We start from the raw sequence: 25587 nt of genomic DNA, 5'->3' as shown, positions 1-25587 counted from the left end.
TCATTTCTGATAATGAAAGATGCCGAGCACAAAGTGTGACCTCACTCATCATTATAAAAGCAACATTCAAACACAGGAAAATAAGATGGCCTCTCTCTGTCCATAATGGCCATAAGGTTCACAATGTTGACATTTACTTCTTCCTCACTCAGGGAACCTCACCTAGTGGTCACAGTGTTATTACAGCATATTTAACTTGGATTTCAGTAGTTAAAACCATAGAAACATTCCATGCAAGTTTAATCTTTAAATAAAGACATCTTACTTCCCCATTTTAGAGTAAGTGATGAGGCTGCTCTCTACAGGTTTCTCCCACAGTGACAGTTGTTAGTTTCTAGACACAGGCAGGAGTGGATCCCAGACATCGGTGCAAATGCTTTAGTTTTTGATGAGATTTTCATGATTTAGGGTTCTGCTTGGCTCAGCGCAATGCTGCAGTTTTATTTTACATTTGTGCATATAAAGGTCAAATGAATACATCTGGACTGCATAATGGCAAGCATAAATGTTGAAATGCCTGAAAAACTGTTTGGAATATTTAGATTTATAACAATGCCTTTCAAGACATGATACAGAGATTATTTTCAAAAAGGAATTAAAGGTTAAAAATAAAACGTCCTTCCACTATCTGATTAAATAACTTCCCTGCTGCTCCTACAGGCTGGCCTGCTGGGGGAAGATGGGATCTGTAGTTTTCTCAATCCCAGCTGTGCCTCCAGAAGGCTTCCTCGAGCCGCACTTGGGAGATTTCCTGTGAAAACAGGCAGCCCCTGCGTTATAACTCACACTGTAGTACGCCAGTGTCATAGCACAGCTCACAGCCTAACAGACAACGCAGGTATTCTGTAGTGTAGTGCAGATGTTCTGTGATGCAGGTACAGGTGTGGTATATAATGCAGGTGCGATGCAGGTGCAGGTGTGGTATATAATGCAGGTATGATGCAGGTGTGGTATATAATGCAGGTATGATGCAGGTGTGGTATATAATGCAGGTGTGATGCAGGTGCAGGTGTGGTATATAATGCAGGTATGATGCAGGTGTGGTATATAATGCAGGTATGATGCAGGTGTGGTATTTAATGCAGGTGTGATGCAGGTGCAGGTGTGGTATATAATGCAGGTATGATGCAGGTGTGGTATATAATGCAGGTATGATGCAGGTGTGGTGTGGTATATAATGCAGGTGTGGTACAGGCGTTGTGCAGTGTGATGGGTAGTGTAGGCGCAGGTGAGTGTACCTGGCTGAGGACGGCGGCAGCGCGATGGTGCGTGGGCGGGCCGTCAGAAGCACCTCCCCCAGGAAAGCTTCGGTCATCAGGTTCTGCAGTGTGTTCAGCAGCACATCCTCAACCAGGTCAGCAAACTCCGGCAGCCTGAGAGAATATAAGCACATATACACACACAATGCACTTTCTGTCCGCACGTTCTACCCTCTGTAGAGTAGCTTTTTCGGAATGTTGTTTCAAAATTCCAAGGCAGTGTTCTAGAACTCCCCTGCTTTCAATTACCAGTAGTGACTGTGACATCAGCATTGGAATGTTCAGTTAAGAACATTCTACTCAGATATTTGTGATCTTACACCTTTCAACACAAAAGTAATACTAACAAGTAGTAGCATACGCAGACCCTTAAAATGAGTTCTGCGCATTTAGTAAGTGCGGACCCGCCCTGCTCACCTGCGGATGGCCTCCTGTAACCCCTGCTCCTCGTCTGACTCGCGCAGAGAGTCATTACTGAGCTGGGACTCGCTCATAGCATCCTCATGGAGCTGTGACTCATGCAGCATGTCCTCTTGAAGCAGTGACTCCAGCAGTGTGTTCTGATGGAGCTGTGACTCCAGACTTGTGTCCTGTTGGAGCTGTGACTCCAGACTTGTGTCCTGTTGGAGCTGTGACTCCAACAGTGTGTCCTGACAGAGCTGTGACTCAGGGCTGTGGTCCAGAGAGGGCCTCTCTGCAGAAGAGAATCGCTGGGGCTGGGATCGTATCTGACTGAAATAAGGCACAGGGTCTGCCGAGCTGTCCACTAAAGACTGCTGGAACTGGGGGTCATCCAGGAGGCCCCTGCACAAAGAACATATGTATTTATTACACACTCGCACACTCGCACACTCGCACACTCGCACACTCACATACACACAAACACATAAATACACACACGGTCACACACATGCAGGCACACCCACACACACACCCCAGCGCAATACACACAAATGCTCAGACACTCATAAATGCATGTAGACATAACCACTACAGATACATGCTTATACTCACTCATTCACACCCACACACACACACTCTCACGCACACACGCACACGCACACACGCACGCGCACACACACACACGCATGCACACACACACACAAAAGCCACACACACGCACACACACACACACACACACACACACATTTGTGGCTTACCTAAGGATGCAGGAGACAGTATGAGTGATGATCTCTCTTTCTGTACCATGGCTGAACAGTGATCTGTCCCCAGAGTGGGTGAGGCAGGGCAATTTAGGCTTCAGAGTTCTGTAAAAACATTTCTGATATCACAATACAGCACTGCACAGCTAAGCCTCATTCTAAATATAACAAAATACTCTTGCGCAGCTGAACCCGCTGAGATTTTCCAGCAGAGATCTGTGTGGATAGAGGCTGAACGCATCCACAGACACAGGCACAGGGACACAACACACTAACACACAGGCATATACCAGCACACACAACCCCACCACTGACAGCAATAAGGCAGGGGCTACCTGTGTAAATTCCACACACAGGGCTACCTGTGTAAATTGCACAGACAGGGTTACAGACAGGGCTACCTGTGTAAATTCCACAGACAGGGTTACAGACAGGGCTACCTGTGTAAATTCCACAGACAGGGTTACAGACAGGGCTACCTGTGTAAATTCCACAGACAGGGTTACAGACAGGGCTACCTGTGTAAATTGCACGGACAGGGTTACAGACAGGGCTACCTGTGTAAATTGCACGGACAGGGTTACAGACAGGGCTACCTGTGTAAATTCCACACACAGGGTTACAGACAGGGCTACCTGTAGTAGTGCCGGACGGGAGACAGTGGCTACTCGGTGTAAGTGCACGGACGGGACAGGTGCGCTCCAGGTAGCAGTGCGAGTTGAGGCGGGAGGGGAAGCAGCTCTGGAACTCCTCAGACTGGCGGCGCCTCGCAGGAGCAGCAGTCGCCTCCTCGCCTCGGCCTGCGAGCCTCGGCGCCTCGCCCGTCACCCCAAACAGATCACCGTCGCTGCTGCATATGGGAGGCAGAGTCTGACACAGGGAAACAGAGAGAGAGAATGTTCAATTTGAAAAATGAACTTTATCGAACAGCCTTTACCCTCACGCCTGGCATCAGAAACATATCCTCCACACAGTCATTATTAAATAAATCGCCTCTTCGTTCAGCATCAGTTCAATACCTGGATTTCTGGTGCCATATTCGGATATTATATTGCAAAAGACAACATATTGTGCTAGCATGTGCAAAAAGCATGTTTAACACTAAATCTTCAATATTATTTGGTGATAGGTTATAGGACTGAAAATAAAAAAGTGGATTCTATTTTCATCATTCTCTGAAATAGCAAGAGAGAGAGGGATGGGGCAGAGTGAGAGAGGGCATTAACTTTATTCATAAATGATTTAAATAATATTATTCATGTATTATATTTCAAAGTTTTAATTCTTCGTAGTCCTGTGTACTGCGTAACTCCAGGTATGACAGCAAACTCCCCAGGAGCATTCTGTTGGGGCTCACCTTGTACTTCCTAATTGTAGTGCCTGCGCTGTGTGCGGATGTTACACACTCCTACAGATGGAAAAAAAATAAGCAAATATCAGTACGGTTCCTGCAGAGCACGCTGTCAAAGAACATTGTCCGAAAAGAAGGATTCGTGTTCAATGTGTTCATCGCTAACTTTAGGAAGTTAACTTTAGGAAGAGGTGCACTTGGTGGTTTTTCTGGATATAGTAGATTGAAGAGGATATGGATATGTGAGACATTACATTACATTACATTACTGGCGTTTAGCAGACGCTCTTATCCAGAGCGACGTACAACAAAGTGCATCAGTTCAAGGTGCAGAGGTGCAAAAGAAACACACTAGAGTGAAGAAAGGATCGTAGTGCCAGAAGTGACCACATAGATCAGGAACTTTTGATGAGACTCATGCAGTGCCTCATAAAAGGTTGTTTGCAGGGTTTGTATGAGTCTGTGGGTACAGTGTGACTCGCGGTCTGAAATGGCGGTAAAGAACACGGCGGACCGCAAGCGTGTGCTCAGGTGGTCCCTCACCGGGGCGTCCTTCTCCAGGAGGGCGTGAGCGGGAGGCTCGATGCCCTGCTCTGTGAAGGTGAACTCATTCCCCTGCCTCTCTCTCTCCTTCTCCCACCGCTGCAGCTCGTCCTCGTGCTGCGCCATGGCTCTCTCTGTGGTCACCTAGCAACGGGCCGCATGCTTAATGACATCACATGCTCACTCGTCACACAACATGTATCTACGTCACCCAGCACTTCACATATCTACCTGGGATTTAGTTCAACACTTTCAGTGACTGAGTGTGTGTGTGTGTGTGCGCGTGTGTGTGTGCGCAAGCATTGTGATTGGAGGTGTGTTGTAAGTTCTCACCTGGCAGATGAGGTCCAGCAGGTAGAAGCTGGGGGTGCCAGAGGCCTGTAAGGTGAGGATGCAGAGAGCACTCTGTCCTGCATCCAAGAGCCCAGAGTCAGGAACCACCTGCACCTGTAAATACACACCACATACAACACACACTACATATTAACACACAATGCCACATACAACACACACTACCATATTAAACACACAATACCACATACAACACACCCTACCATATTAAACACACAATACCACATACAACACACCCTACCATATTAAACACACAATACCACATACAACACACACTACCACATTAAACACACAATACCACATACAACACACACTACCATATTAAACACACAATACCACATACAACACACCCGACCATATTAAACACACAATACCACATACAACACACACAACCACCTGCACCTGTAAATGCACACCACATTCAGCACACATACACATACAACACACACCGCCACCTGTACATACAGCCCAGTAAACACACACACACACACACAGACCTGCTGGCTGCGGTCTTGGGGCAAGTTCCAGGTGTAGAGGACTCTCTCTGTGAGGGAGACATTGGTGAGGAAGAGGATGCGGGTGCTGCGGGAGCAGACAGGGATATCTCCCAGAGAGACGCGCTCTTCTGACAGGAACACCAGCTGCACAGAGAGACCCACACCAGGGGTGAGACACAGCCAGGGAGAGAGACCCACACCAGGGTGAGACACACAGCCAGAGAGACACACACCACCAGGAGTGAGACACAGTATTAAACAAACAATCACACATTTCTAATAAAGACCAGATTCTGCACACACACAGTAAGTCCAGCAGCACCATGGGAAGGCATGAGAACCTTGTTCAGAATTCCCCTAATTCTGGGTACTAACATCTTGACGTTAGGCTAATTGAAGCACGTTCCCGTAAGTGAGGGAGAGCTGGTGCGGGCGAAGCCTTCTCACCTGCCCAGGTAAGGCCACCCGCTGTGTGCTGGGCACAGAGGGGGCGCAGCCCTGGAGCTGCGCCGGGGGCACCTCCCCCGCGGAGCGGCTGTCCCACCCCCGGCCCTCGAACCGCACCAGCGCCGAGTCCCCCTCCAGCACGTGCACAGGGACGTCCACCTGGCAGGGCACAGCACAGTCGCTGAGCGTACACTACACATACACACTAACGCACTCAGGATCAATGTGAGCAATAGGGCCAACCTCCACAATGCACTCATCACTAAAAACCTAACGCACTAGCCATGCCTAACCAAAGAACCACCAGTGCACATACCATAAACTACGACAGGACACTACACATACACATGCACTAGCAGGAACACATACAAAACCATAAAATATGATGTAAGACTATAAAAACACAATAACCTGTAGCACAACGTGTGCAGGATGACACACAAACATGAGTACGACGAACAGAAAAGACGGCGATGAGGATCACGCACTGTTAGTCTTCACATCCAGGGACAGAAATCCACTCCAGCTGCCGTGCAGCCGAGCTACACCTCCCGAGGGGGTGAGCATGCAGACCGGTGCCAGCAAATTCTCCTACCGTCAGCCTGCTCCAGAGGCCGGTGTCAATGTAGAACACTACAGGGACGCCTCCATTATATAGCTATACACCTGTACAGAGTAAACACACCATTATACAGTATTACACCTGATAACAACACATCTATATACAGCGTATACACCTGTACAGAGTACAACACTCTATTATACAGCCTATAACCGTACAGAGTAAACACTACCTATTATACAGCTATACACCTGTACAGAGTAACACACCCTATTATCGCCTATACCACCTGTACAGAGTAACCACATCTATTATACAGCCTATACACCTGTCAAGTAACACACCCTCATTATACAGCCTATACACCTGTACAGAGTAACACACTCTATTATACAGCCTATACACCTGTACAGAGTAACACACTCTATTATACAGCTCATACACCTGTACAGAGTAACACACTCTATTATACAGCCTATACACCTGTACAGAGTAACACACTCTATTATACAGCCTATACACCTGTACAGAGTAACACACTCTATTATACAGCCTATACACCTGTACAGAGTAACACACTCTATTATACAGCCTATACACCTGTACAGAGTAACACACTCTATTATACAGCTCATACACCTGTACAGAGTAACACACTCTATTATACAGCTCATACACCTAGAGTAACACACTCTATTATATTGCCTATACACCCGTCGATAATATCATAATATCAATAGAAATAAATAATAATTGTAATCGTTAACATTAACAGTACGCAGATGAAGGAGACTGAGAGCAGAAGGCACAGAGAAGGTTCTGGACACGGTCCAATCAGAGCTCAGCGCTGACGCTGCTCACCTGTTTCGGGGGGCTGAACCCCCCGATGGGCACAGGTGTGAAGGTGTGTCGGCTGGAGGGGAAGTGAACATACGGCCTGTCTCTCTCCACCGTCACGCCGAGGAAGTTCAGCTGGAGACAGGGGAACACGCGTGCACATACAGACATTACATTACATTACATTCATTTGGCAGACGCTTTTATCCAAAGCGACGTACAAAAAAGTGCATTTCATGGTCGTAGACAACTGCTGAACGCGGGTTCAGTAAGGTACAATACTTATTTTGAACAGCTATTTCTAGCCGAGAACAATGAACACTATTCTGGCCTAACATCTGCAAAGCCAACTAGGCAGAAGAATAAGCTACAGACTTACATACAAGCACAGTCTGTACTGCAGTTTGCATTCGACATTTATCTTATGCAAAGACAGGGTATGTAGAAATATATTGCCCTTAAGTTAAAATAATATGACATACATATATATTCAAAGAATAAAAACAACAGATATTCATAGGATCATGAACCAGCCTGGTTCCAGCTCTACAGTGGGAAAGGGCTATAATGAGCCCGTCTGGTTCAGTTCTACAGTGGGAAAGGGCTATAATGAGCCAGCCTGGTTCAGCTCTACAGTGGGAAAGGGCTATAATGGGCCAGTCTGGTTCCAGCTCTACAGTGGGAAAGGGCTATAATGAGCCAGTATGGTTAGGCTCTACAGTGGGAAAGGGCTATAATGAGTCAGCCTGGTTCCAGCTCTACAGTGGGAAAGGGGTATAATGAGCCAGTCTGGTTCCAGCTCTACAGTGGGAAAGGGCTATAATGAGCCACGGCCATGCTGGTTCAGCTCTACAGTGGGAAAGGGCTATAATGAGCCAGCTGGTTCCAGCTCTACAGTGGGAAAGGGGTATAATGAGCCAGCCTGGTTCAGCTCTACAGTGGGAAAGGGGCTATAATGAGCCAGCCTGGTTCCAGCTCTACAGTGGGAAAGGGCTATAATGAGCCAGCCTGGTTCCAGCTCTACAGTGGGAAAGGGCTATAATGAGCCAGCCTGGTTCCAGCTCTACAGTGGGAAAGGGCTTAACTGAGCCAGCCTGGTTCAGCTCTACAGTGGGAAAGGGCTGTAATGAGCCAGCCTGGTTCAGCTCTACAGTGGAAAGGGCTATAATGAGCCAGCCTGGTTCCAGCTCTACAGTGGGAAAGGGCTATAATGAGCCAGCCTGGTTCCAGCTCTACAGTGGGAAAGGGGTATACTGAGCCAGCCTCGTTCAGCTCTACAGTGGGAAAGGGCTATAATGAGCCAGCCTGGTTCAGCTCTACAGTGGGAAAGGGCTATAATGAGCCAGTCTGGTTCCAGCTCTACAGTGGGAAAGGGCTGTAATGAGCCAGCCTGGTTCCAGCTCTACAGTGGGAAAGGGCTATAATGTGAAAGGGGATCTCACCAGGATTTCTCTGCCATGGGATAATTTCAGAAGGACTGGGAGGAGGTCACTTCCAGCAAAGTCATGCCTAAGAGAAGAAGAGATTATCTTAGCATTTGCTCATATCAAAACGACTGACGGCAGAAAACTTCTAAATCTGACTTCCATTTTAATTTAGCAATCTGGAACATTGAATTGTCTGCGCCTGTCCTGACCTGTGAGTGAGCTGCACTGCCCTCTGCTGGCCAGGGTGCAGCGTTCCCGAGCGGGGGGAAACGGAGAACAGCCTGTGCTCCTGCACCTTCATCTGCTGCAGCTCCGCGGGGCTGAACTCCACGCTCTCCGCCCAGCACTCCAGCTCCAGCTGCTGGTCCTCCGGGAACAGGAAGCACCTGAGACAGAGAGCAGCGCAGTGAGAGGGGGGGCGGAGCAGTGCTGAGGGGGCGGAGTTTGCTGTGAGAGGGGGCGGAGCATAACGGAGGGAGTGGTGCTGAGGAAGAGGGACTGGCCTCTTACACAGACACACACAATCATTCGCACTCTACGCACACAAGCAAACACACACACACACACACACACACCAGTCCACAGGGATGCTTCCCGGGTTCTCCAGCATGAGCAGCACACTGGAGGCTTCTGAGCCCAACGGTGCTGCACTGAAGCTGAAGTCCAGCAGCACTGGAGTCAGGAAGCAGGGAGAGCCCTGGAGACTAGAGAGACACACCATGAGCCAGACATATATACACACACACACACTCACACCATGAGCCAGACATGTATACACACACACACACACATACTACACACACAGACACACACACACACACAGACACACACACTCACAGCATGAGCCAATCATATACACACACACACATACATACACACACACACTCACACCATGAGCCAGACATATATACACACACACACTCACACCATGAGCCAGACATATATACACACACACACTCACACCATGAGCCAATCATATACACACACACTCACACACACACACACTCACACACACACTCACACCATGAGCCAATCATATACACACACACTCACACACACACACACACACACACACTCACACCATGAGCCAGACATGTATACACACACACTCACACCATGAGCCAGACATATATACACACACACACTCACACCATGAGCCAGACATATATACACACACACACTCACACCATGAGCCAATCATATACACACACACTCACACACACACAGACACACACACACACACTCACACCATGAGCCAATCATATATACACACACACACTCACACCATGAGCCAGACATATATACACACACACACTCACACCATGAGCCAGACATATATACACACACACTCACAGCATGAGCCAATCATATACACACACACACTCACAGCATGAGCCAATCATATACACACACACACTCACAGCATGAGCCAATCATATACACACACACACTCACACTATGAGCCAGACATACATACACACACACTCACACTATGAGCCAATCATATACACACACACACTCACACCATGAGCCAATCATATACACACACACTCACACCATGAGCCAATCATATACACACACACACTCACAGCATGAGCCAATCATATACACACACACACTCACACCATGAGCCAATCATATACACACACACACTCACACCATGAGCCAATCATATACACACACACACTCACAGCATGAGCCAATCATATACACACACACACACACACCATGAGCCAGACATATATACACACACACTTACAGCATGAGCCAATCATATACACACACACACTCACAGCATGAGCCAATCATATACACACACACACTCACAGCATGAGCCAATCATATACACACACACACACACACACCATGAGCCAGACATATATACACACACACTCACAGCATGAGCCAATCATATACACACACACACTCACAGCATGAGCCAATCTTATACACACACACTCACACCATGAGCCAATCATATACACACACACACATACATACACACACACACAGACACACACACACATACACAAACGCATACTACACACACGCGTGCGCACACACACACACAGACACACACACACAGCACATACTACACACACACACATACACACACACTCACACCATGAGCCAATCATATACACACACACACACATACACACACACACAGACACACAGACACACACACAAACGCATACTACACACACGCGTGCGCACACACAACACACACACACACACACACACACATACTACACACACACACACACATACATACACACACACACAGACACACACACACACACAAAGCATACTACACACAACGCTGCGCACACACACACACACATACATACACACACACACACAGACACACATACACCCACAAACGCATACATACACAAACCGTGACACAAGCACTGTTCAGACTTCCCTAAACATGAGCAGAGCACGCAGTGACCGCTCCAGGTGAAACTGGACGCAGTGCAGCGGTGCTCCTATAGGGCTCATTATCACTGCGCAGGTGCACCTGTGTCGCGTGGGCACCCTGTAGGTGAGTTCGGGCGGGGTGGGGTCACGGCGCAGGTAGGCGTTGAGGGCGTCCAGGGAGAAGAGCCCCCACAGCTGCAGCTTGCTCAGGCCCGCCACGCCCCCGCTCCCCCGCGCGTCCGTCACCTGCAGCACCGGGAACACGCCCTCGGCCTTCACCTGGCACAGGTGCGCCGGCCCCGCCAGCTCTGAGCCTGAGGGAGAGAGGAACCAATCACAGCTCTCCTGAGGGAGAGAGGGAACCAATCGCAGCTCTCCTGAGGGAGAGAGGAACCAATCACAGCTCTCCTGAGGGAGAGAGGAACCAATCGCAGCTCTCCTGAGGGAGAGAGGAACCAATCGCAGCTCTCCTGAGGGAGAGAGGAACCAATCACAGCTCTCCTGAGGGAGAGAGGAACCAATCACAGCTCTCCTGAGGGAGAGAGGAACCAATCACAGCTCTCCTGAGGGAGAGAGGAACCAATAACAGCTCTCCTGAGGGAGAGAGGCACCAATCACAGCTCTCCAGAGGGAGAGACGCACCAATCAGAGCACTCCTGAGGGAGAGAGGAACCAATCACAGTAGAGAGGGGACTTAGGGCACCAGTCACAGTCACTCTTGTGCTTGTGGCAGAACACTGACGCAGTGCACACACACACACACACACACACACACACACACACACAGGCCGCTCCAGTACCGGATGAGCTGAGGATCCGGTAGCTGATGGTCCAGCAGTACTGGGCTCTACAGGCCGGTCTCACCGTGGACCGCAGCACCATCCTGGACCGGGCCGGCACCGTGCCTCTGTGACAGCCCAGCTGTAGCGCTGGGGAGAGGGGGGGGGGGGAGAGGACAGGGATCAGCTCTGCAGACACCCCGCAGATCAGTGCAGTAAACAGCGTCACGTCCACTGACTCTCCCTTACCCACAGCGTCCCCGTCACCGTCCTCCTCCTCCAGCCCGGGACCCACGATGCACTGCTTCACCTCCAGGGAGAAGCTGAGGGGGCAGGGGCCGTCGTTGATCAGCGGCAGGTCACATGACTGGCAGCTGCCAGCCAGCAGCTGGCCCAGGTCCGTCACGGCCTGCTCTGCCTGAGGAAGCAGAGATCCTGTCACTGTCGCACTCCCGCCAACAACAATCACATGATCAAAGGTCAAAGGTCGACAGACGCGATCGACAGAGACCTGGAGGGAACCTGTGGAGGCCAGCCCCACCACCTGGAGAAAGAGGCGGGACTTCTTGCTTCCAGGCAACTGGGTTGGCCAGAAGGTCAGGCAGGGCCTCAGAGTGTACTGCATTTCGGCCAATGGCGAGAAGGACCACTTCAGCACCTGGGACCAGCCAATCAAAAATCAAATTACAGACAAGAAGCCATTCACATAATAAATAGTAATATTATTAAACCACAGAGTGGCAGAGACCAGCCAATCACAGCACAGCTTACAGGACTAAACTACACGAGTAGTCGTCCTGATAACATTGCAACGGGCAACACAAAGAGACGGGTGAGGGGCTGGAATGAGAGAGACGACCCCCACTCACCCGGGCCTCGTTGGGCTGCAGGACGCCGCTCTCCGGTTGGACGGAGAGCACGCGGCCGTCGGGGCTGGGGATTCGCCAGTGAAAGTGCAGGGGGAGGCGGCTTGTGTTCGTCAGGGCGTGAGAGCGGACCGAGCTGTAGCCCACCGCCGTGGGTCTGAAGAACAGCGCGCCGTCCCCCTCCAGAGCCACCCGCGGCCTCTCCACAACACGGACCACCGTCAGGGCCTGCAGCACAGGAACACACCGTAAGCACACAATAAACAAACACACACACACACACACAGTAAACTCACACACACAATAAACAAACACACACACGCAGTTAACACACACAAACACACACACACAGTAAACTCACACACACAATAAACAAACACACACACACACACACACAGTTAACACACACAAACACAAATACACAAACACACACACACACACAGTTAACACACACAAACACAAATACACACACACAATAAATACACACGTGTACACACAGATACACACACACACACACACAGTAAACTCACACACACACATGCACACACAGCACAGACACATACACACATATGCATGCACACACACACACACACACACACAAACAATCACTGCTCACTAGCCACCATCAGAGCCAGTACACGATGATGAGGGAGATGAGAACACAGTCACCACACTGAATGCCGATCGGCGCTCTCCTGGTACCTGTGTGTATTTGGGGGAGGCGTTGAACTGCACAGAGACGGACAGCGCGTGGGCGGGGTCCCCCTGCGGGACCGCCCTCAGGGTCAGGATCTGGTGGGCCCCGGGGTGCACCAGGCCGCTCGGGGGGTGCGCGCTGACCGAGGGGGTCCCCTCAGAGCCCAGCCTGAAGGCCAGGGGCAGGTCCCCCTCGTTCTGCAGGAGTACCGTCCTGTAGCACACCTCAGCCAGCGCGGGGAACACCTGCAGCAGGAACACAGGGAGGGAGGGAGAGAGTGAGGAGAGGGGGAGGGAGAGAGAGGGGGAGAGGGAGGGAGAGAAGAGATGGAGGGAGGGAGAGAGTGAGGAGAGAGAGGGGGAGAGAGGGATGGAGAGAGGGAGAGAGAGAGAACGAAAGAAGAGAGGGATGGAGAGAGGGAGAGAGAGAGAAGAAAAGGAGAGTATAAAACAGGAAAACAGGTTCCAGTTTTTTCTAGGCAACACCGCCCTAGATCACACTTTAAATTATACGTACCTTGGTCTGACAATTACAGCATCAGGGAGCTTTAACATGGCAGTGAATGCTTTAAAAGAAAAAGCTCGAAGAGCACTCTATGCTATAAAAAGAAAACTTCAAAAAATTGTTATACCAATTAAAATCTGGTTAAAAATATTTGATAGTGTAATTCAGCCCATTGCACTGTATGGAAGTGAGGTATGGGGTCCACTCAGCCAGCAGAACTATTCCAAATGGGACAAGCATCCAATAGAGACCCTGCATGTAGAATTTGTAGAAACATCCTACAAGTACAAAGGAAAACACCAAATAATGCATGCAGGGCAGAATTAGGCCATTATCCATTAATGATTCACATCCAAAAAAGAGCGTTAAAATTCTGGATGCACCTCAATTCAAGTCCTCAAGACACATTGCAATTTAAGGCAATGAAAGCCCAAGAGCTCAGTCATGAAAAGAGTCCCCTCAGTCAGCTGGTAATGAAGCTGACTAACCCATTAACCCAACTAACACAAATCACAGACCAGCTTCATACCAGCACTGCTTACCAACAAATCAAAGTAAACCAAGTAATGAAACAGACCAAAATCTCTTATCTGGAATATTGGGATAATGTAACCAAAACACAAAACAAACTAGATTGCTATCGGACCCTAAAAAGAGACTACAAATTGGCTGAATATCTCTTCTCTGTCAGAGATACAAAGCAGAGGCAGATCCTGACCAAGTACAGGCTCAGTGACCACGCACTTGCAATTGAAAAAGGCAGACACCGGAATACATGGTTACCAAAAGAACAACGTATATGTGGTCACTGTAAGACAGGAGAGGTGGAAACAGAGATGCACTTTCTCCTACATTGTGAAAAATATTCAGAAATTAGGACACATTATTTCAACAAATTTTCTCTAATTATAAAAGACTTCCTTTCCCAAACAAATGAGGAAAAAATGCAAATCCTGCTAGGAGAAAGGCCAACGGCTCCACTAGCAGCAAAGTACATCTCGGCCTGCCATAATCTGAGGGACACTGGTTGACCACCACAAATATATTTATTTTAATTATTTATTAATTTCTATCTTTTTTTAAATTTTTTTATTCTTTTACATTATTATTATTATTATTATTATTGTTATTATTATTATTGTTATGATTTTATTATTGTTATTATTGTATAGCCTACTCGTTGTGGCCATTGCCACACTGTTGATTGCATTGTTGTCGTTTCCACAATGTTGTTCGTATTTCATGTTTCCTGTTCCTGTTTCTATGTGTACGCTTTGGCAATAAGTACAAGTGTATTTCATGCCAATAAAGCATTTTGAATTTGAATTTGAATTTGAAAATTTGAAAAGGAGAGAGGGAGGGGAGAAAAAAACAGTCAAACCCAACCCCCCCCCACTCAACATGTGAACCCCCTCCTGCTGTAAAGCAGACAAACACAACAGCCATCTCGGACTCACCACCAGGGGGCGCTGCAGGGAGAAGCGGGGCGTGAAGTGCTCGCAGCCGGGCTGGAAGGAGTGGCCGCTGACCCTGACGGTCACGCACCAGGGAGGGCACAGAGTGGGCTCCTCCACCAGCCGATGGTCCCGCAGAACCTGCCCCGGGCACAGACACGGGGGAAACCTTGAATCAGCAAATCAGCAATTGAAATGATGCCCCCATTTTACACATATACACATCACTCACACATAGCAGAATATTTAACATTCACTCATACAGGAGGATACTTAAGATTCCCACATACAGTATGGTATTTACACATTATTCAGTTGTACAGCTAGGTACACATTCACCCATGTAGATGGGTATTTATGCCTTATTCACTCACACACCGGGACAGTTACACACTATTGCTCATAGAGTAGGATATTTACACACCATCCAGTCATACTACACCAGATAGGTATTTACTGCTTATTCACACAGCACTCATACATGACTCACTCATACAAGTGGGTATTTACAGCTAATGCAGTTATACATAATATAATCTGCATAATACTACAGGGTAGCACAGCGGCAGTACCTTGTACCAGGCAAAGCACTCCAGCTGAGCAGCGTGGAGGGTGTTGTGCTGCAGGGGGGCGTACGTGACCCTGAAGGCGGTGCTCTTCAGGGGGGGCAGGTCGCAGGACTGGGGGGACACGGAGAAGGGCGAGCCGGGGGCGGTGGTCCACGTCAGGCTGAGCCGGCCCTTGGTGCGATTGGCGACGGAGAGGGGGAGGGAGCGAGCCCCGCCCCGGAACAGGAGCTCGGCGGGGTCCGCCGTGACGTGAGGCCCCGCCCCCGTCCCTGCGGCCACGCCCGCCGGCTCAGCCCCGCCCTCCCGAAAGTACTCCTCCACGGGATCCCTCTCGGGCAACACGCCGCTCTCCACAGGGGGGCGCTCAAGGGCAGCCTGAGGATTCATACACAGTCACGGTCAGAGTTACGTTACATTACATTACAGGCATTTAGCAGACGCTCTTATCCAGAGCGACTTACACAACTTTTTTACATAGCATTTTTTTTTTTACAGCTGGATTATATATACTGAAGCAATGCAGGTTAAGTACCTTACTCAAGGGTACAACGGCAGTGTCCTTACTCGGGAATCGAACCTGCGACCTTTCGGTTACAAGCCCAGTTCCTTACCCACTGTGCTACACTCCGTACATACTGTAACACGCACACGCATGCACGCACGCACGCACGCACGCACACACACACAAACGCACACACGCAAAAACAAACATATTCACAAACTCACTCACATGCAGACGCACAAACACACACACGCCATGGACATGTTAATGATGCATACAGCAAAAGCAAACTGCCATACATACATACACACACTCACACGCGCTATTTTCACTGCTATACCTTCCCAGCAGCGCCGCTCGGCTCACGCGCGGGACTGACCTCCGGCAGCAGGAGCGCCCCCTCCTGGTCGAGCCGCAGCCTCCCCTCCGTCAGCATGGCGCTCAGGATGTCGGGAGGGTAACGGGTGAGCCCCCGCGCCAGGTGCAGGTCGTACAGCCGCAGGTGTTTCGGCCTCAGGACGGCCGGTTTCAGCTGCTCTGAGTGACAGGTGCCGATCATGTCCAGGAACAGAGGTTCCTGTAGGAAGTGAGTTTACTTGTAACCTTGTAACCTTGTAACCCCTCCCACCCGCCCAAAGGGATCACAGAGCTTCTCCACCCTAGCTCCCCAGTGGTGGAACGAACTCCCCGTCCCTCTCCGAACCTCCCCCTCACTACCCATCTTCCGCCGTGGCCTGAAGACTCATCTCTTCAGACTATACCTAGACTAACCACCACCATGCTGTATTAAAAAAATAAAAATAAAAAAAAACCCTTTTTCCTGTCACTTGTTACATGTTGCCCCATCCCTGCACTTCTTGGTAATTTGTATTTGTCCTAATACTGTAGCTTATTCTTCTGCCTAGTTGGCTTTACAGATGTTAGACCAGAATAGTGTTCATTGTTCTCGGCTAGAAATAGCTGTACAAAATAAGTAATTGTACCTTACTGAACCCGTGTTCAGCAGTTGTCTACGATCATGAAAATGCACTTTTTTGTACGTCGCTTTGGATAAAAGCGTCTGCCAAATGAATGTAATGTAATGTAATGTCATCCCTTTTTATCAATGAGCTACAGCTAAAACTCACGTGTATGGATATTTAAATTCTGAATGTTATTCGTTATTAAATATGAAACTACGAAAACAGAAACTGCTACAAGGCAGTGATCAGTTAATACAGGTAGTTGTGTTTTATCTGCTTCCTTTTGACCGGGGGGGGGGGGGGCAGGTTTGAGTTAATTTGAGGCACACATTTCATTTTTTCCAAATATAGGATAAGTTTTATTTTTGTACTTATACACAGCGGGGTATTTTGTTTGTGCTTCGCCCCCCCATAGATACCGCTTACAGCTACATTTCAAACGGTGAATACTCATATTTTGATGAGTACAGACAGACGTGAGGATCTGGTGTTTGGTGTACGATGACATGTTGGCCACACTTACCCTGTGCAGCAGCAGACAGGGCGCCCTCCGGTGGTGGGCGATGGGGTGCTGAGGACGGAAGCGCACGCGCAGGGTGAGCCGGCCGTTGCCAGGCAACGTGCCGCAGGGCGGGTCCACGGCGAAGACGCTGTGCCCCGCGGCGTCCACGTCGAACTGGAAGCGCGCCTCCGCGGCCGCCGAGTTGGCGATCTCCACGGCGCGCCACGCCTCCCCGCCCAGGGCCACGCAGCCAAAGTCCAGCACCGCAGCTTGCAATGACACCTCCGGGCCTGAGGAGGGCGCCAAAGGGAGAGACAGGGCTAAAGCACGATAATTAACCATAATGAAGAAATGACTGTCACGCGTATTTCACACATGACCAATAAATACTGTCTAATTAACCCTGGGGAAGGGGTGATGATGAAAACAGGCGATTCAGTCTGTCCAGGCTTGTCATTTTGCCTGCTTTCTAGCGAGAGGCACTACATTACCCAGTACTGAGAAATAAACACCGTATTTGGTGATACTAATGCGTGCCCTTGTCGTCGGCTGATGTCACCTGTGCTGTTGCCGTGGAGCTTGAGTAAGGCCTTGCTGGGCCCCCCGTGGCAGGTGAGGCGCAGGTACTCCACGCTGCTGCAGTCGGGCGCCTGGGGGGAGAAGCACACGGCCACCTTCACCCGGCCCCCGGGGGCCAAGCGGCCCTCCTGCTCCTCGCACACAAACGCGGAGCCCTCCAGCGGCACCCGCCCTACCCCCGCCAGCCTGAAGGAGGCGCTCACCTGCCGCAGAGAGAGAGAGAGAGAGGGAGGGAGAGAGAGGGAGGGAGGGAGGAGGGAGAGAGAGAGAGAGGGAGCGAGAGGGAAGCGTAAGGGAGGAGAGAGAGAGAGAGGGAGGGAGAGAGAGATTATTTTTGTTAATGGCATCATCAGTTTTGGCATCAACCTGCTTTAGATAAATGCTAATTAAATTTGAATAAGAATCTGTGTCAGTGAGCTGAGTGGCCTGTCTCTCACAGAGGATGGGTTGAGGATGTGGAAGTGTCTCTTCAGGGATTGGCCGATAGGCACGCTGCCAAACTCCAGCACACTGTAGCCATCCTCCTGCTCCACGCCACACAGCTGAAAGTGGGGGTACTTGGCTGTGAATGAGGGGTACACACAGCTGTAAGGGGGGGGTGCTTGGCTGTGAATGAGGGGTACACACAGCTGTAAGGGGGGTGCTTGGCTGTGAATGAGGGGTACACACAGCTGTAAGTGGGGGTACTTGGCTGTGAATGAGGGGTACACACAGCTGTAAGTGGGGGTACTTGGCTGTGAATGAGGGGTACACACAGCTGTAAGTGGGGGTACTTGGCTGTGAATGAGGGGTACACACAGCTGTAAGGGGGGGTGCTTGGCTGTGAATGAGGGGTACACACAGCTGTAAGTGGGGTGCATTTCACCAAACTGACTCTTTCAGTTACTCCTGGAAATGGTGGGCAGCTTGCCTGTATGTCTGAATCTGATATGAGATACAGAAGAATGGGGGAGAGAGAGACGCTCACCCAGGCCCTGTAAGAGAACACTGCACCGCCTCTCCCCCTGCTCTCCAAACACGCAGACTGCTTCCACCCGGTACACCAGCGCCCCCTGTGGTCTGAACAGCACTGTCATGTGACACTCCTCCCCCGGGCCCAGGACGCCGCCCTCCGGAGACAGCCGGAATGGATCGCTCACCTCCCACAGGAAGTGCGTCTGCAGCTTACTGACAGAGACAGGAAGTGTGTCTGCAGTTACTGACAGAGACAGGAAGTGTGTCTGCAGTTACTGACAGAGACAGGCAGTGTGTCTGTAGTTACTGACAGAGACAGGTGTGTTGGCAGTTTACTGAGACAGACAGCACACTGCAACTTACTGACAGAGACATAAAAGGTATCAGAGAGAGGATGAGATGGAGCAGGACATTTTGAAACAGGATGTGCAGAAAGGCCAAAATGTTTGCAGAAACACAAATGTCTTTTCCGAACATTTGGAACAAAATAGAAGAACGTTTGATGATGAAAACAGGCGATTCAGCCTATCTAGGCTTGTCATTTTGCCCACTTTCTAAGGAGAGGCACTGTATCATCCAGTACTGTGATACGCCAGGCCTGAAACACTGCAAGCTGCTCCTGGGGTCTCTCCTTCTACTACATGCCCAGGTAAACTAATGCAGACAAGACATGAATGAAGCACAATCAGATATATACCAAGAGACAGGAAACCCTTCATCTCATTGCAACAAGTCAGCAAGGCATTGTCCCTTACAGCTCAAGACACCCCCATACCTCGCCCCCGTCCCAGCTGTGCAGACCCTACCTGGAGTTGCGAAGCAGGAAGGAGGCTTGGGAGCTGTCTAGGACCCCACAGGGGGGCAGCAGCACTGATTCGGGGGACAGCAGGGCATGGCGCGGGACGGTGGCACGCAGGGACACCTGAAAGGTTCCCATGCTACTGCGGAACTCGATGCTGTCCGAATATTCACGCTGCGTGGAGAGAACGCACACACTTTCTAATGAGTACCCAAAGACCCTTCCGTGCTTCATACGCACAGGGGCAAAATCCAGGTTCAGAAAGTAAAAGTCCTCCCCAGTATCCCAGTACATGGATTTGGAGGTAAGGCTGTATTAAGGTTATTAAACACAGGTGAAGCTGAATTAATGATGCCAGCACAGGTAAGGCTGTATTAAGGTTATTAAACACAGGTGAAGCTGAATTAATGATGCCAGCAGTAGGGTATTAAGTTTACACAGTAAAGCGATTGGCAGGTAAGGCTGTATTAAGGTTATTAAACACAGGTGAAGCTGAATTAATGATGCCAGCACAGGTAAGGCTGTATTAAGGTTATTAAACACAGGTGAAGCTGTATTACTGATGCAGGCACAGGTAAGGCTGTATTAAGGTTATTAAACACAGGTGAAGCTGTATTACTGATGCAGGCACAGGTAAGGCTGTATTAAGGTTATTAAACACAGGTGAAGCTGAATTAATGATGCAGGCACAGGTAAGGCTGTATTAAGGTTATTAAACACAGGTGAAGCTGAATTAATGATGCCGGTGCAGGTAAGGCTGTATTAAGGTTATTAAACACAGGTGAAGCTGAAATTAATGATGCAGGCACAGGTAAGGCTGTATTAAGGTTATTAAACACAGCTGAAGCTGATTATGATGCCGGCACAGGTAAGGCTGTATTAAGGTTATTAAACACAGGTGAAGCTGAATTAATGATGCAGGCACAGGTAAGGCTGTATTAAGGTTATTAAACACAGGTGAAGCTGAATTAATTATGCAGGCACAGGTAAGGCTGTATTAAGGTTATTAAACACAGGTGAAGCTGTATTACTGATGCAGGCACAGGTAAGGCTGTATTAAGGTTATTAAACACAGGTGAAGCTGATTATGATGCAGGCCAGGTAAGGCTGTATTAAGGTTATTAAACACAGGTGAAGCTGAATTAATGATGCCAGCGCAGGTAAGGCTGCGTTTAGGTTATTACCAGGGAAGCTGATAAAGGCAGAGGTGAGGCGTGCTAGGCTTTCAGAACGATGGTGAAGCTGAAGAGTGCAGACAGGTGGCTGTAAGGTAGCCAACACACACAACTAATCAAGCACACATAAGGCTTATAATCACTAACAGCACAGTGGGCCATATGATCCAGCCCAGTGCTGCATAAGGTACCAGGGAGCGTCAGGCACAGAAGCGTTAGGTTATTAAACACAGGTGAAGCTGAATTAATGATGCAGGCGCAGGTAAGGCTGTATTAAGGTTATTAAACACAGGTGAAGCTGAATTAATGATGCAGGCGCAGGTAAGGCTGTATTAAGGTTATTAAACACAGGTGAAGCTGTATTACTGATGCAGGCACAGGTAAGGCTGTATTAAGGTTATTAAACACAGGTGAAGCTGTATTACTGATGCAGGCACAGGTAAGGCTGTATTAAGGTTATTAAACACAGGTGAAGCTGAATTAATGATGCAGGCACAGGTAAGGCTGTATTAAGGTTATTAAACACAGGTGAAGCTGAATTAATGATGCAGGCGCAGGTAAGGCTGTATTAAGGTTATTAAACACAGGTGAAGCTGAATTAATGATGCAGGCGCAGGTAAGGCTGTATTAAGGTTATTAAACACAGGTGAAGCTGAATTAATGATGCAGGCGCAGGTAAGGCTGCGCTTTTGGGGGCGTTACCCTCTCCAGCGGGCGGAAGGTGACAGGCAGGGTGGAGGTCGTGCCGGGGCTCAGAGAGATGGTGTGAGGGAACGGCGTGGAGAAGACCCGTGAGACAGGGGGCCTGGGGAGCCACACACACACACACCAATCAACACAAAATCATCATAAATCACAACAGCTACACACGCTGGGCCCAGCCCTGTCCAGCTCCACGCTGCTGCAAAAGGACGAGAGCGTCGGTCACAGAGCGTGGGGGCGGGGCCGCTCACCTGGGCGGGACTCACCTGAAGCTGAGCTTCTGCAGTTTCCCGTGCACGTTCTTCAGCTGCAGGCTCTTGGTGTACTCCCGGCCCAGCTCCCAGCTGTCCCACACAAGCTCCGCCCACGTCTCCACCCCCAGGTAACGGGTGCGCTTGGACGTGCCCGCCCTCTGCAGCTGCCCCGACCTCCTGGACACCGCCCCCTGCGGGACAGACATGCAGCACTGAGACCCCTGCTTCACTGCCACAGACCACAGAGAGACACTAGCACACCAGCCAGAATGGCCATGAGACCGTTACAATCATGCAGTGACCATGCACGGCCACCAGAGGGAGCACTCAGATCAGTTCAAAGCTGGACCAGCCAGTGGACATGATCAGGTCTATCTCTCTGTCAAGCTGCAGGTGCTGCTGAAGAGCGTAGCTGCATGGGAGGAAGCAGCGTGGGACAGGCAGCTCTCAGCAGGCTGTACGGGCCTCGCCCTGGGACTGTGTCCTCTGACACCCTCCAGCAAACACCACAACACACAAGCCAGGGTCTGGTTTCCACAAGAAACCTATCAAATTCCGATTTTATTTTATCCACAGCACCATCTGCAACAGCCACTGAGTGATGAATACCGCAGTATAAAAGTGCGATACACACCTGTGCAGACCTGGCCTGGAAAATCCCACTGTCTTATGGTCCTTATTTCTCCCCCATGCAAAATCCTATTCAACTCAGAAATCTTATCCTTTCAATTTCTACTTAAATGTTTTTAAATGTTTTAATGTTTTGTAACATTTAAATATTTCAAGCAAATATTTTATGCCATCTGTCATGTACCGTATAACACACTGAACATTTCCTAATATACCATATCCATATTCAAAACAAAATTAGACTAGGGAATAACATTTGGCATTGTCATTTCATTTTTTCACAAACATGAATCAGAAAGTGACTATATATTATAAATTCTTTTTCCAATTAGAATTCCCTGAAATAAGGTTAATGCAGGAAAAGTGTTTGCATACATTAAGCACGCTGCAGCATATTAAACAGATTTTTTCCCTCAGACAAATAGAGCATTCTGTTATTGGCGAACGAAGTCAGTTCCATCTGTTTTATTAGGTATCGCGCTGACACGTGCATTCTGGTACCATGGCAACCCTAAGAGTGGCCACAGTGTTAGCACCCCTGAGAGCACTACCTGTCCATGTTTGGTGCTGTGTGACCTCTGGAGGAAGTCAGAGGTCATGGGATTCACTGGATTCTCTGCCAACATCACACCTTTGGACAGACAGACAGACAGACAGACAGGACCAGGTTATATGTACTAGTGCAGCAGAGAAGGGACAAACTCACCTTTCCACACAGTGATCTACAAAGTTCAGAGAAGTTCAACAAAGACCCTAACCCTTATCTGACACCTTAATTTGGGTTCATCTGTGACAATATTTACACCCTGATATTGGGTTTTGTTTTGAACCTGTGTTTAATTAAACTGTATTTGTGTCCATAGTGGTTTTAGCTGTGTAGGTACACATGTAGGCCTACGCATACCAATCATTTTCACCGCCTATGCTAAACATAATCCAGCATTCAAATAGTTACTGCATTTAATAAAGTGTATTACCAAAACTGCGCTTTCTTTCTTGCGTTTGTACAGCGGTTAAAGTCGGACAGATGCAAATTTATGGCCCACGTCCCTCATTCCTTTACCTTCCCATTAACTTAAGTGACACGACAAGGAAGGGAGAAATCCCAACCAATAAGGGTGATTACTTAAAAAGATCACACAATCTGTTCATATTTCCGTAATGAGGCTGACATTCTTCTGATTGATTAAACTACAGGGTGTAAATATTTTACAGGGTCGCGTCGCTTAAGTTATTGTTCTTGATTTATAATCTGACAAATTGAAATATTCATATTTATTTATTTAACTATGAAATGAGGCTTTCTGGTAACCATTTAGAGCGGAGAAGTCGTTCGGGTCATATTGACCGTGCAGGGTGACTTTAATAATATACAGCCGCCATAATAGGCAGTGGAACATATTTTCTATATTACACACACACACACACTCACACTAGTATTGGATCTTTGCGTTATTGGTTTAAATAAGTGCTACGCGTCAGCAGTTCTGTCAAATCAGCATCAAATCCACTGGGGTTTAAACGTGAAGTGTAACATTTGCCGGGAAATTACCGCCGCGGCGTTAGGGTTAATCTCAAATGCTGTTTTTGGATCTTACTGTCCTTGGAGCATCATTAATATAACTGAGAATTAAAATAATTTCTTTATGCTGTTCTGATATAGGAGTCATTAAATTAAGGGCGAGCCTCACCTAGGCTATAGGTCTTGAACCAAAAAACCATCACGTCGCAAATACAGTTTTCAGACAAGGTTACCCTAGACCGCTGTAGGCATAAACTACATGTTAAACATACAATTTAAATCTTCGAATAGGACCAAAAGCACGGTGAGTCAGCAAGCTGAGTCGTCTACTCAAATAACCAAATAATGTCTCTCACTAGGCCTACATATGTTGATATGATAATTTTATCAAGAGGCGGTGTTTGTTAATTAATACCATTATGAATTAAATAAACAGAAATGATAAAAACCGAAATAAAACATGATAATAAGTTAATGTTTACGTTATGACATGCGTCGTGTTTAGATTAAGGGAGAAATAACGTCAAGCCATAGTAGGCTATGTTATTTCAAGGACATAGAGACCTGGCTAGGATAACGAACTAAAAAGCGAGCTTTCCTATTTTTAGTTAAATTAACGTTAACGTCAGCTGTTATGCATTACCTTGCTAAAAAATATCGGCACCTAAATACAGGCTACCTGTTATTGAGGAGGTGGCCGAGGACAGGTAATGACTGACAGCAGGTAGTAGCCTATAACATTGACATTAAGCATAAACCAGAAATAATAAGACATATTTCCAATGGCATTTGCGAAGTAGCAAGCTTTTAACAGGACATTTTAACAGTTAGGCTACTAAAATAAAAAAACCATCATATATAACGTTACACCTTGACGATGGCACGTAGCGTACATATATGATTAACGTTGCTCACCATGGTGTCTGTTTATCATGTGAAATTATACGTTTTAAGCTGCTTTGAGTAAGAGCGTCTGGCAAGTGGGTAAATTGCGAATTGTAATTGTAACATAGCTACTACGCACCTTTCCGCTTACCCCAAGCTAACGTTAGATAGTCGGCACCTTTTTCCATTTAACTAGCTGCATAGCTATTATCTGGAAGAAAAAAAACTTAAACTGTTTAGGTATAAAAAGTTTTTAAAACTCAATGCATTTTCGAAAATATGACTATTTTTAGAATGTCAAAAGAACAAACCATTCGATATAAACTTCGGACTTCCGAAGCATGCCTCGGTTTCCACAGCAGTGTAGAATTGTTTCTCGGGCATATCCATA

The 25587-nt window shown here is 48.3% G+C and overlaps 1 protein-coding gene across 1 annotated transcript; it reads right to left on the bottom strand.

Annotated features, from left to right (window-relative positions):
• Positions 1–130: 130 nt before the first annotated feature.
• cfap65 (cilia and flagella associated protein 65) lies at positions 131–25587 on the bottom strand. The gene is made up of 33 exons (XM_064311498.1): positions 25508–25587; positions 23341–23420; positions 22172–22350; positions 21906–22008; positions 20036–20202; positions 19243–19442; positions 18713–18837; positions 18256–18478; positions 17718–17986; positions 16573–16809; positions 15734–16105; positions 15165–15302; positions 13209–13448; positions 12510–12734; positions 12152–12298; positions 11890–12058; positions 11662–11790; positions 10962–11175; positions 9013–9141; positions 8647–8823; positions 8453–8519; positions 7035–7145; positions 6831–6851; positions 5612–5770; positions 5165–5308; positions 4650–4763; positions 4317–4460; positions 3780–3830; positions 3110–3292; positions 2420–2541; positions 1677–2063; positions 1239–1373; positions 131–751 (listed from the first exon to the last, which is right to left on the bottom strand). The coding sequence occupies exons 1-33, from the start codon at positions 25584–25586 to the stop codon at positions 655–657; spliced, it is 5337 nt and encodes a 1778-aa protein (XP_064167568.1). The 5' UTR covers position 25587; the 3' UTR covers positions 131–654.

Source organism: Anguilla rostrata, chromosome 15 (assembly GCF_018555375.3).
Source record: "Anguilla rostrata isolate EN2019 chromosome 15, ASM1855537v3, whole genome shotgun sequence".
NCBI classification, from domain to species: domain Eukaryota; kingdom Metazoa; phylum Chordata; class Actinopteri; order Anguilliformes; family Anguillidae; genus Anguilla; species Anguilla rostrata.
Note: the sequence above shows the minus strand (reverse complement) of the source record. Positions and strands in the feature narration are given on the sequence as shown.